This window comes from Hevea brasiliensis, chromosome 4 (genome assembly GCF_030052815.1).
Source record: "Hevea brasiliensis isolate MT/VB/25A 57/8 chromosome 4, ASM3005281v1, whole genome shotgun sequence".
In the NCBI taxonomy this organism is placed as follows: domain Eukaryota; kingdom Viridiplantae; phylum Streptophyta; class Magnoliopsida; order Malpighiales; family Euphorbiaceae; genus Hevea; species Hevea brasiliensis.
In genome coordinates, this window is record NC_079496.1 from 17,852,395 (window position 1) to 17,866,146 (window position 13,752).

A 13,752-nucleotide genomic window follows, 5' to 3' on the forward strand; every position below is an offset into this window, starting at 1 on the left:
GTGTGATACACTGAGTGCATGAGTAACTCCAAATTATCTTCTCGTACGAATATTTGGTGAATTATTTATTCTATGTGTTAAATATGCATTTCATGTTAAGATTACACTAGTTGTATATAATTATAGAAATTGTATCTATAATTAATATTTAAATTCTATTAGTCAAATGTTTATTTCTGTTTAAATATTTTTCCTAGGTTGCAGGGGGGGCAAGTTTGTTTTTTAGTTTAACCTGCATTTTTCTTTACAAGTTGTGGTACTTCTTAGTTAGTAATTTTTATATTTTTATTAATTTATCTATTTATTAAACTATCATAACTCTACTGTGACATCATTGTATTTATGTATTATATTAATTAATAGATATTAAGTGGTTTATGCATGATAGGCATCAGGATTGAGTTGGACTCCCCTATTTTTGATTTTCTTATAGTTATCGGATTGAGTTTGCTCAAATAAATTTATAATATTTTATTTTATTTTGTTTACATGTTTAGGATTGATTTTACTTTTAATTATGAGTTTAGGAATAGTTAGATTTACTATAGGTCTTAGGAGTTTTATGCCAGTATAGGTCTTAGTGCAGGTCCGACTTATAGAATCGGATCATGACATGACTCGTCTTACATGATTTTAAATTATAAAAACTTTATCTCCTTACTGTATCAAATTAAAAAAGAAAAACAAATTTTATCTTCATACTGTATACTATATTTGCTAATCTCTATTTTTAGACTAAAAAAATCAAATAAAGAAATAAATAAATTTTAATTTGATCTTATATATATATAAAAGTTAAGTCGGATGCACCAAATAGAAGTTTTATTAGAAATTTTATTGAGTAAAAAAAAAAACTGATTTAATTAAAATAAATTAAAGTATAATGATTAAAATAAAATAATCCATATAAGTAAGTGACTTAGGGGTAAAATTTACCCTCTAATACTAATGGCTAATTTGCTTGCTCTGTTCCTATTGGCCGTCTATAGATCTGTCTATAGATCTGTCTATTGACTCTATTATCTTGCAAATCCTTGTCTACAATAGTTTCTGCCTACACTCCCAAGCTTTTCATGTCCCTGTTTATTTTCTTAAGGGAAAAAAAAAAAAAACCACAAAACCAAAGCTCATTTTTGTAATTAGTAATTAATGCATTGATGAGTCCCTAAAAAAAAATTAATGCACCGTTGAGTGCATAATAGTAGTAATTTTTATGAATAAAACGGCATACTTGCTAATTTCTTTTATCATCTAAAATTCATTAAAAAATTTATAAAATTAAAAAATATATGTATACTTTCTCTCACTACTTTTATTTACTATTTAAAATTTTATATAAAAATTAAAAAAATAAGTGAATCACTTAAATTATAATAAAATATTCTTTAATTTAATTAAATTATTATTTATCCCACTTAATTAAGAGAGAGAGGGGTGATAAAATGATTTTAAAAGTTTATAAAAATAATTATTGTATTTAATAAAAATAAGAATAAAATAAAAAAAATATTTTTAAAATAATAGATAATTTTAAATAAAGTAATTTTTAGAAATAAGAGATAAAAATAAACAAATAGGAGTATTTAAAAGCATACCTTTTATGATGATATGTTTTTAAATTGATTCAGAATACAATTTAACTGTATATACATTAATTGATTTATAATGAAGTATATAATAAATTTTTTATAATTATTTTTAATCAAAATTTGAATTATTTTATAATAAATTTTTTATAATTATTTTTAATTAAAATTTGAATTATTTTATAGCTTTAGAGATGAAGTAGAATTATTTTATATTCTAACAATTACATTACTAGTACTTTAATTAATCCTTTTATTTAAGGAAAATTTAAAACAGTTGGATAATTTTGTGCAGTAATAACTAAACCCACGGGTAAATCCGGAAAACCGTACACGTGTAGAAAGCATGTCCGCCATATGCGCCCCTCAAACACAATTTGTTTTTTTTTTAGGTAATTGAGAGATTCGGCTCAGTCAACGAGACCTTTGACTATCCTCTTTACCATAAAAACTTTCGCCGCCGCCCTGTCTGCCGCTACCAACTGCTCTTCAATTATTGCATATTTTCGCATTTATCCCCTGACCCACTCACATTCATAACTTCTACAAATCTTCACTTGTCACCGCTGATCTGCAATCTTGACCACGTCCCACGCGTTTAGAGGACGGAGAATGACGACAGATTGTTGGTGTTTGGGAGATGCCGTCATCCTAACTCACCATTTGTGGTAACGAACAAAACAGACAAGCAAGTAGATGGCGGCACGCCTCACGCAGCACGAAAAGGTGGACTCACCGTCTTAACCGCCGTTATCCAACACCGCTTTTCTTTCTTTTTATTTGGCTTTTTGAGCTGCGTGTCTTCACAAAACGCGTGCCACGTTTCTCTGGTTCAACTCCCCAAGCCTATGTTTAGAAACTTTGTAACAGGGAAAAAAAAATATAAAGCAAAGGAAATAAAGAAAATAAATTAATTTTTTATTTAAATGTTAAGGAAAAAAAAAGGGAATGATAATTTTTTAAATAGTAAAATATTTATTTTTTTATTTAAAATTAAAATAAATATTATAGAGATAAAAAATAATTTTATTTATTTTTTTTTATCAATTTTCTCTTTAAAATAAAGATAAAATGAGTATTAACATCTATTTGTTATTATTCACTCTTGTTTTTTGTCATCCTTATTTTTTTTTTCTCTATTTTCAAACAAGTATTGAGAGGAAATATTTTTATTATCTTTGATCATTTTTACCATTAATATAGAAGAGTCTAAACATATATCTCATCAAACTAAGCCCACTAAGGTTAGGCCTAACATAACGAGGAACCTTAATGTGCGAACAAGCTCAAGGTATTGGGTAGTTGAAGCAACTTAGGCCAAGGAGAACAACACCATCAGAGCATCGCATAAATAGCGGAGGAAGAGGGGGCAGAGCTCTTAGTGACTCACTCGCGCCTTTTAGGCTAAATAGAACTCAGCGAGATGCCATCCCTAACACAGATACACATCCTCTTGTCTTCGAATGCCAAGGGAAGTGCATCGATACCTGAGTCCATAAACCACTAAAAAACAGAACCGCAGGCACGGGAGGACAGGACCACCACCACTACACCCACTATCCAAAACCACCGCAAGTTGCTGAAGATCCCTCTCAGTACAGAACAAAGCTGCATGTAACAAAAACACACCCAAAAGCTATATGCAATCCCATCGAAGATGGGGAGGGAGACCTGTGTCCAAGCGAGGGGAAGGAGAGCCATCTCCCACTCGAAAGGGGTAGGGAATGGTCAATTAAAACCTTGAGATAGAAACAGAGGGTTTGCATCCTTAACTTCGCAGGGAGATTGGGGAGAAATTAAAGATAATTTTTTTTTTTAATTTAATTTATATTATTTAAATAAGTTATTAAAATGATGGAAAAATATAATTTTTTTAAGAAAAATAATTATTATATCCTATTTTTTTTATTTTAATATTATGTAATGATGTTTAAATATTTTAATTATTATTTTTTTTATTTTTTTTTATCAATTTATAAGAAAATATTTTCAGTTAAAATTTTTCTTTATTTCTCTTTCTTTCTCTTCAATTCTCCTTTCTAATTATTGTCCGAATAAAAAGTTTAAAGAAATTAAATTTTTTTTTCATCTTTTTATTTCTCTCAATCTAAATAAAGGATTAGTTTTAAATAAAACCCACCCAGAAAGAGTTGCTCTCTCTGCACAATTAGAGAGAAAAATGGAATCATTTAATTTTTATGTCTCTCTATTTGTCCCCCTCAAAATTACTTTATTAATAGTTAATAATTAATGATAAACAAGCTAAATAATAATAGAAATTCTATGTGGTATCCATGGAGTTCCCAACCCTAATATTTTTAAATAATAAAATTAATAAACTTTCTAAATAGTAGAACTTTTATTCTCCTAATTCCATCGTCCTATTTAGCATCACTTTTCTTTTACATTTTCCCCCTTCTGAAGCTTTTGCAATCACCTGGATTCTCTAGTAAAATTTTGGGTAGTTTACCAAAAGCAACTTAAAATAGAAAATATTTTAGTTCCATGAACATGCAATTAGAAAATTAAAATGTTAATTGTTGCTGCTTTCATATTAATTTAGGGATAAAGTTTGAACACCCTCAATTTATAATGAAAACATGATATTATTGCACAATAAAATATACAATCAATACAATAACACAATAATTATTGATGTTTAATTTGGCATAGGATAGATGTTTTGATGATACAATAATATGATCGCATACAAATTTCAAAATCTTAAAATTCTGAGACTTGATAGCCTAATAGCATATGAACTAAGAGTTGCAAAGCCACAACGACAACAACAGCATAAAACCTACTGGGCAGCAAAAAGCCATGGACTAAATGAGAAGCTCAGCACCATCAACAGAAATTACCTATTTCAAAAGCAACATAGAGAATAATTAAGATAATCAAGAGAAGAAGGAGAGCATATAAAGGAACTAGATTTTCTAGGGACTATACCTGTACTGTTAATGGAGCTGTAAGAACTTCACTTAGCAAATGATTCCAAGTCTCCCTTCAAGTGCTTCACCAAGTCTGAATCACCAAGCTTGCAGTAGTCATAATATATTCCTTTAATCTTATAACAGAAAAGGACAGTTGGTACATGCTCAACTTGCCAATAGTCTAGACCTCCATCTGGTAGCATTCCAATTGCAAATTCTCTCTTTAAGTCAAAGAATTTCAGACTTTTGAGATTTCTTAGAAAATGGATGCCAGAGGGCATCTCCTTCAAATTCGGGCAAGGCCCAATAATTAGCTCTTCAAGAAGAGTAAGTGATCCTTGGTCTATTATGAGCACATTCAATGGAGTCATGGAACGTAGATGCAGCACCTTGAGTTTTTGAAAGCAACCTCTCGTAAAATGCAATTGGTCTCCATTGTATCCCTCATAAAACTCCAATAGTAGTAGACTAGGTAAAGATTGGAGGACCTGTATTGCACCATCTCCTAATCTGGACCAATTTAAAATGATTTTAACCAAACTCGTTTGTTTGGAAATCCAATGTGGTAGCCTATGAAGCACGGAAACGGCACTGGGTCACGTTTCCCAGTGTCAGAAACGTTTCCGACGCAGAAACGTTTCCGACGAGGAAACGACCTGACACGGCTGGGAAACGTTTCCGGGCCGTTTCCCAAAATATTGGAAATCGGAGACGCGTTTCCGTTCCCGGAAACGCGTTTCTTTAAAGAAAATTAAAAAAAAAAAAGAAAAATGAGTAGGTTAAAATCGATCACTTCACAACATTTACCAATAGAAAAGGAGGAAGAAGAAAAATAAAAAGAAAGGGAGTACCTTCAATGGCAGTCGACAGCGCAGGTAAGGATCGCAACACCTTTCTCTTCTTTTCTCTCTGATCTACCATATTCACTCTTTGATATGCTCCCTCCATTCTTATCAACAGAAGAAGAAGAAGAAGAAGAAGCAGCAGCAGCAGCCGAAGGGAGAACGACAATCGACAGGTAAGTGGCCTTTCCTATTTTCTTCCCAATTAATTGTGAATGTGAATAATTAGGTTTATATTGGGGTTTTATTAATTTATTATTATTTAATTTATTATTTTTCTTATTATTTTCCTTTTCTAATTTCTTTGTGAAACAATTTTATTAAGCAATTTTTATTAATTAATCATAAATTTATCATATTTAATATCATTTTTTTTTCTCTAAATGTATATTCCATAATTAGATTTTTCTCAAACTAAAATTGAGGAGTTATCATAAATAATTTTTTTTTTTTAAAAAGAAAGATAAAATTTTTTTTTTCCCAAATTCACTAAAAATTTTCAAGATTTGCCATATTTTTACAATCAACATTTTGAAGGAAATTAAGGAAAAATGTAAATATATTTTTAAAGTTATTTTTAAAATTATAAAATTTCAAGTTTAAATTCTAATTAATGATAAATAAAAAAAATTCCAACATTCAAAATTTGTATTTTATATTAATATATTTTATATTTTTGTAATAATTTATATATAATGTGTTTAATATAATTTGTTTTAATGTATCGTTATATTATATATTAAAATTTTTCATAATAATTTTTATAATCAATTTATTCAATTCTATTATTTAATTCTTTAATCTTTTAATATATAATTTGCATTGTGCTTTAATCCTTAGTATATAATTTGTTTAAATAATTTGTAAATTGTATAAAATTGCATTTTCTTTTTGTCATTTTGATAGGACAATATTTGAATGGATTCTTCGAACTCAAATTCTACCCAAGCAAATAGCACTAGTGCCACTTCTTCAAAAACTAGGGAGGAAGAATTTAATCCTTTGTGGAGATATGTAACTAAACTAGAGAAAACTGGAGAAGGAGGGGGTAATTGTAAATGGATATGTAATTTTTGTGGACAAGAAAAGCAAGGGACTTATACTAGAGTGAGGGCTCATTTATTGAAAATCACTGGAAAAGGGATTGGTGTGTGTAAAAAAGTGATGAATGATAGTATTTCTGAAATGAGAAAACAGGAGGATGAGGCAACAAACAAAATTACCAATTCACAATCTAGGCGAATTTCTTTGCCTATTAGTATAACTTCTGTTCCTTCATTGAATATAACTGAACCAAGTATTTCAGCAGCTTTGAAGAAAAGAAGAGTTAATGATTCTCCTCTTGGTAGAGCTTTTGACTTGCAAACTAGAGCTCAATTAGATGCAAAGATTGCTAGAAGGTTCTACACTGGGGGTCTACCTTTTAATTTTGCTAGAAATCTTTATTATGTGAGTTCTTATTCTTTTGCTGCTAATCATGTTTTGGGTGGTTATGTGCCGCCTGGTTATAACAAATTGAGAACCACATTACTTCAGCAAGAAAAAGCAAATGTAGAGAGGTTGTTTGAACCAATTAAAAGCACTTGGTTAGAAAAGGGTGTTAGTATTGTGAGTGATCGAGTGATCCCCATAGGAGGCCTTTGATTAATTTTATGGTTGTTTCTGAGTCTGGCCCCATGTTTATCAAATCTGTAGATTGTTCTAGTGAAGTGAAAGATAAGCAATTTATTGCTAATTTGCTAAAATAAGTAATTGATGAGGTGAGTCATCAAAAAGTGGTACAAATCATTACTGATAATGCTTCAAATTGTAAAGGTGTTGGAGAAATCATTGAGGGAATGTTTCCACATATTTATTGGATTCCTTGTGTTGTGCACACTCTTAATCTTGCTTTGAAGAATATATGTGCAGCAAAAAATTTGGAAACTAATCAAGAAACTTATGATGTGTGTCACTGGATCACTGAAATCCATGGGGATGCTTTGCAAATTAAGAATTTTATAATTAATCATTCCATGAGGCTTGCAATTTATAATCGATTTAGCCCTTTGAAATTGCTTTCAGTTGCTGACACTCGTTTTGCTTCTATTGTTGTGATGCTTAAAAGATTTAAACTTATTAGGCGTACTTTAGAAGCAATGGTTATGAGTGATCAATGAGCACAATACCGAGAAGATGACCAAGGCAAAGCTAGATTTGTTCGTGATAAAGTGGTAGATGAGGATTGGTGGGAAAAGGTTGATTACATCATTGCTTTTACTGGGCCCATTTATGACATGATCAGAGTTTGTGACACAGACAAACCATGCCTTCATTTGGTTTATGAGTTGTGGGATTCTATGATTGAAAAGGTGAAGCAAGTTATTTTTGATCATGAAGGAAAGCAAGCAGACGGGTTTTCTCCTTTTTATTATGTGGTTCATCGAATTCTTGTTGATCATTGGGCAAAGAGCAACACTCCCCTTCATTGTTTAGCCCATTCATTAAATTCAAGCTAAATTTCTAACTTACATACTCATCTTCTTGTTATAATTTTTTTTTATTATTTTCTGAATTTATTTTCTTATTTTTGAAGATTTTATAGTGAAAAATGGCTTCAAGAGGGAGAAGGTAGAGTGCCTCCTCATATGGATGGAGAAGTATCAACCGAAAGAATTAAATGTTTCAGGAGGATTTTTTCTAATGAAGATGAGCGAATTAAAGCAAATGATGAATTTGCAAATTTTTCTTTAAAAAGTGGACCTTTTGCTGATCCTGATTCTATTGGAATTATGTATGTTACAGATCCTAGGAAATGGTGGGCATGTTTTGGTTCTAATGCACCTTTACTTCAAAGGTTGGCTTTTAAAGTATTTGGACAACCTATTTCCTCCTCTTGTTGTAAAGGAAATTAGAGTATTTATTCCTTCATTCATTCATGCAGAAGGAATAAATTTACTCCAAAACGTGCAGAGGACTTGGTTTTTAACCATAATAATCTTTGTCTTCTATCGAGAAACTCCTCCCAATACTATAATGAAAAGACAAAATTGTAAGATGTTGGTGGTGATCAATTTGGGAGTATGGAAGATGTGGGAGTTCTTGAATTTGCCAACCTTTCATTGGATGAACCAGAGTTAGAGTCTGTTTTGTTTGATGAAAATGTAACTACAAGCATGGAGAAGGAGAATGAGAAAGACAGTGAAGTTGAGGAAATGTCATAAATTTCATTATCTTTTCTTTTTTAACATTTGAATGTGTTGTAGTTAATATTTATTTCTTATAAGTATGAAACTTCTAAATATGTATTTTTATGGTTGAATTTAAATGTTGATTTTAACTTTATTTATTATTGAACATCTTTCATTATATATATATATATATATATATATATATATATATATATATATATATATATTTATTTATTTATTTATTTATAAATATACCCCTATATTTTTTATATTTACACGTTTTCTCCACGTTTCTGTTTACTATATTTTTTAAAATGCCGTTTTCCCGTGTTCGTTTCCACGTTTCTCCGTGTCTGCATTTCCGTTTCCGTGCTACATAGGTGGTAACTGCACTAATGGCCCAGTTAGGTAGAGACGTTGAAGGAAAGGAAGTGGATTAGACATTGAATCCAGATCCAGAAATTCCTCCTCTTCTATTGAAGAAACATCCAGGGCTTGAAGGCAAGTCATCTTTTCCAATGCACAGCACAATGCCTTGCCCTTTTCTCTTTTCAATTTTTTGATCCCTAATGATCACAACTGCGTCAACCTTTCCACTTGGCTTATCAAGCCCATGCCATCATCTACTTCAATGAATTTGAGCTGTTGTAAGGCCTTTAGACACACAATATTGCCGTGCATCTTCACCCCACGATAAATATTAAGATTCCACTCATCATCGTAATTAAAAGAAAAGGCTAGAAGATGTCGCAATTTAAGCAGCCCATTGATCTCAACAGGCAGATCATACACAAGGGAATATCTCAACTCCAAAGTCTCTAGGTTGTACAGCTTACCAATGGACGTTGGCAGCATCTTCACCTTTGTCTTTCTTAGACTTAAATATCTCAAATGCCATAAACTTCCCAATTCTCTAGGAATGTGATCCAAAGGTGCTCCTTCAAAATCTAGAGCTCTCAAAAGCTTGAGATTTGTAATGAATGAACTAATCAAAGATTTTGGCAATTCATCTACTCCTAAAACAATAATAGAATGGGTTTGAAAATTGCTGCTACTTTCTGGAATATTTGTTGCTTCATCATAAATTGAGAGGTGCCGGCATCTTCCTTTCATACTCCCATAATTTTCCAATGAGACTTGATGGAAGCTTAATTCTTTTGATCGAGAAAGAATAACCTCCCTTACCAAATCATGGACCTTGCATTCTTTAGCCTTACCATCAATACTAAGCCTGGCCACTTGAACCAAGCTTCTGTGAAAGAGGTCGATTAAGTATTCCTCTGCAATCTCTTCAAATGTTATGCCTTGCCTTTCTTTTATGAAGCCCTCAGCTATCCACAATCGAATCAATCTCCCACAATTAACAGAGGAATCCTCTGGAATCAAATGCAAAAAACAAGATTTAAGATGGTAAGGCAGATCATGATAGCTTAGGGATAAAATTTTTGCAATACTTGAGAGCCGCTGATCACTTGCTAATGTTGAACCAAGGCCACTGCAAAACCTTTGCCATTCTGATATAGTCTTGTCTTTAGTTGCTAATAAACCACCTATTGTCACAATGGCTCAGGGCAATCCTTCACATTTTTCAACAATGGCATGTGACAACTCTAGCAACTCCGATGGGCAATTTCTCTCTTTTGATTGGAATGCCTTCTTGCAAAACAGCTCAAACGCTTTGTCGTGAGGCAAAGACTGAAGTTTGTAGACATAATAAATTGAAGACTCTTTAGAAGAAGGGGCAACATCTTCATTTGGAGTCGTGATAATGATTCTACTGCCTTTGTCATTATCAGGAAAAGCATTCCTTACATATCCCCAGAAATCAATTCTCCAGACATCATCAAGAACAACTATATACCTCTTCTCTGATAAATGCTCTCTCAGTTTCTTGATCAGCGACAACTCGTTCATATTCTCTATTCCGTCGAATGCAGGCTGTGCTTTTTCTCGTTGCAATTCCTTTATCATGTTCCTCAGTAGCTCCTCCATCTTGTAGGATTGAGATACCGTGATCCAAGCTTTACAATCAAAGTGTGATGAAGCTATCTCAGAGTCATAAACCTTCTTGGCAAGAGTGGTCTTGCCTAATCCTCCCATGCCTACTACTGAGATGACGGTGTTTTTGGATTCTCCCTGAACCAATAAGCGAATCAAATCAGCTTTGGGAGGTTCAATACCAACAAGTTGAGCTTCCTCAATGAAAAGGGAAGCGATTCGAGGATCATGCCAAGTATTTTGCCTCTCACTGTTTCCATGCTCTGATAAAAAATTGACGCCATACTTTTCCATTCTTTCCCTTATTTCGCCCACTGATTTCTTGATAGCTTGAATCTTTGAGGCTATCTTATGGCGCGACATCAAATTCTTAACACAGCAAGCCATTTTATGCAAGTAGTCATGCTGATTTTGATACCTTGCCACATGAAACATGTATTCATCGATGACATCTTCTATGCGGAAAGCGACTTCTCTCATTTGCTTCACCCAAGTTCTGATGCGGCTGTCCACATTTTCTTGATCCAACCTTGCGTCTGCATCTTTCAGGAATGGTTTAATGGTTTCAAGTTCATATTTGACGTTTTCAAATTCTTTATGGACGTCTCTCAGCAGTCTCACCTCTCCTGTTAGCAGGGAGTCCAACTTGTTAATGACCCAACCCACCGGAGCATCCTCCATTTCAATTCCTTTTTTATTTTGCTGAAATTTCTCTCCTCTTTATTTATTGTTAATGAGTCGTCGATCTGTATAATGTATATGTAAAAAATATTCATTAATAAACAGTATTTTAATTATATATTAAACTTGCCAAATTTTTAATTATATATTAAACTAGCTAAATGACACGCAATTTTAATAGAAATGAACCTTTTATACATCTAATTTAAATTGCAACATTTTACATTTTTATTAAAATTATTTCTATTTTTTTTTATAATTATGATTATTAATATTTATAGCACGTAACTATAATATGCTCATTTTTTTTTCAAATTTATAATACTCTTTAATATTTTATTTTTATTTTTAAATATTAAATTTAAATTTTCAATAAAATTATATTTTATTTTATAATTTTATAGTCCATTCTTTTTATGAAAAAATAAATTAATTAATATATACAATTAAAATATATCATCACATATATAGATAAACAAACGAAAAATATATTATTTGATATTTTTTTAATAATTTTAATAATAAATATATTTATAAATTATTTTTATCAAATATATTAAGTACTTATAATCATTTCATTTTAATTAAATATGTAAGTGCTCATGAAAACTAAAGCAAACACCTTTAAGTTAAATTCATAAGTTAAAGTTAAATTCCTTTTTAAGTGATATTATTCTAAGGTATTATATATATGAACATTGAAATTAAAAAGGCTTGGAATAAATAATTAAAAGTTTATCGTATTTATCTATAATTCATCTATATTTACTATCCATCTAGAATTCAAGTGTTATGAACATATAAAGATATTCTTATAAATACAAATTAAAATTTTAATATTATTATAAATTTTATGTTTTTAAAAAATTCCATATTATGAAAATTCCTATTATAATTCTAAACTTTTATAAATTTATAATATATTCGTAGCTAATTTTATCTATTATTTCTTAATTTACTTAAATATGGTATTTAAAAAAAAGACAAATTTAGATTATTAAAAATTGAAATAATGAAAGACAACCAACAGATTAAGTGTCTGTTTAGTCTTGAGTTTGAGATATCAAAATTATTTTTTTAAATAAAAATATTATTTTAAATATTATTAAAAAAAACAGTTTAAAAAATTATTTTATTATTTTAATATTTTTATGATTAAAATTTATTAAATTTAATTTAATTTTATTTTTTAATACTATCTAATTAATATATTTAATTAGATAATTTTTTCAATGGCAATTTTAACAGTAATGCCACATAGGCTCTAAAATAATGATATTCGTGAAAATTAAGAATGATATGTGAAGTATATACTGTATATTATTAATTTGTAAAAGATTTTAATGAAATATTATTGAACTTAAATAAAATTTAATTTGATATGGAGACTTAAATATAAAGCTAATTAAAGTACTTAAATAAAATAAATTATATTTTATTGTGAGAATCTAAAAATAAAGTTAAAATATTTTTAAGTACAATTTTATCTTTTTATAAAAACTTAAAAGTAATACTGAAGTTTGTTTTTTTTTTTTTTTTTAGAATAGTAATGCTCAAGTTAACCCATTTAATTATGACTATCTCCACTTAAATACATATTAAATAACGCGGATTTAATTTCTTTAAAATTTGTTAATATATTGTTAGCCTGATTTTATCTTATAAATCTATATTTAAAATTCAAAATTTTATTACATAGAGTTTCATTTTATCATTTTAAAGTTGTTTCTTTTTATTTTTACTTTTTCTTATTTTTATTTTTATTTTAATATTAATACCTTGAATAACAAAAAAAAAAAGATTTAAAAAACAAATTTCAAAATTTTTATGTAAATTAAAAATTTATTAATGTTAAAGTGAAGCATTAAATCTTTTTTAAACTAAAATTATGTTTTTATAATTTTCATTTTTTTTGTCTTTTTGATATTTATTATTTATTTATAATAATATTTATATTTGTTGGTCATAAATTCTTAATTACCTTTTCAATATTTATTATATGTTTTAATAAATCATATATAAAAATATATGAAATGAAAAAAAGAACAAGATTAAACTTATTCATTAGTGGAAAATCTAAAATTATGACGTTACAGGTTAATTTAAAATTTTCATAATAACTACATAATTATTAGATTTGTAATAAAAATTGTAGCAATAAATTTCAAAATATTTTGGTTTATACCTAAAATTTATTTATTACGAACCAATTGTGTTAAAAAAGTTAGTTATTTATTTATGAAAATAAAACCTTTCTCAGTGAATTGGTTAATTAATTATGCTTTAAATATTTTATAGATTAAATTGTTAATAAAAAAATATATTTTATATAAATTATTAATTAAAATATATAAAATTAAATGAATTTAAATATTAATTTAATAATAATAATCGAGTTTGAGAATTATCGTAATTTTTACATATATTTTATTTTTTATTTTTACAAGAGACATATTTATATATAAAATTAATTTAAAAAATAATTAATTATATTAATTATTTATATAATTTAAATGAATAATATATATATATATATATA

The 13,752-nt window shown here is 28.9% G+C and overlaps 1 protein-coding gene across 1 annotated transcript; it reads right to left on the reverse strand.

The window, feature by feature from the left end:
• Positions 1-4,541: 4,541 nt before the first annotated feature.
• LOC110666289 (disease resistance protein RPM1) lies at positions 4,542-11,272 on the reverse strand. Its single transcript, XM_058145503.1, is given in 2 exon segments — positions 4,542-5,092; positions 8,923-11,272. Coding segments are annotated over 2 exon segments (2,817 nt in total). The 5' UTR covers positions 11,214-11,272; the 3' UTR covers positions 4,542-4,566.
• Positions 11,273-13,752: the final 2,480 nt, after the last annotated feature.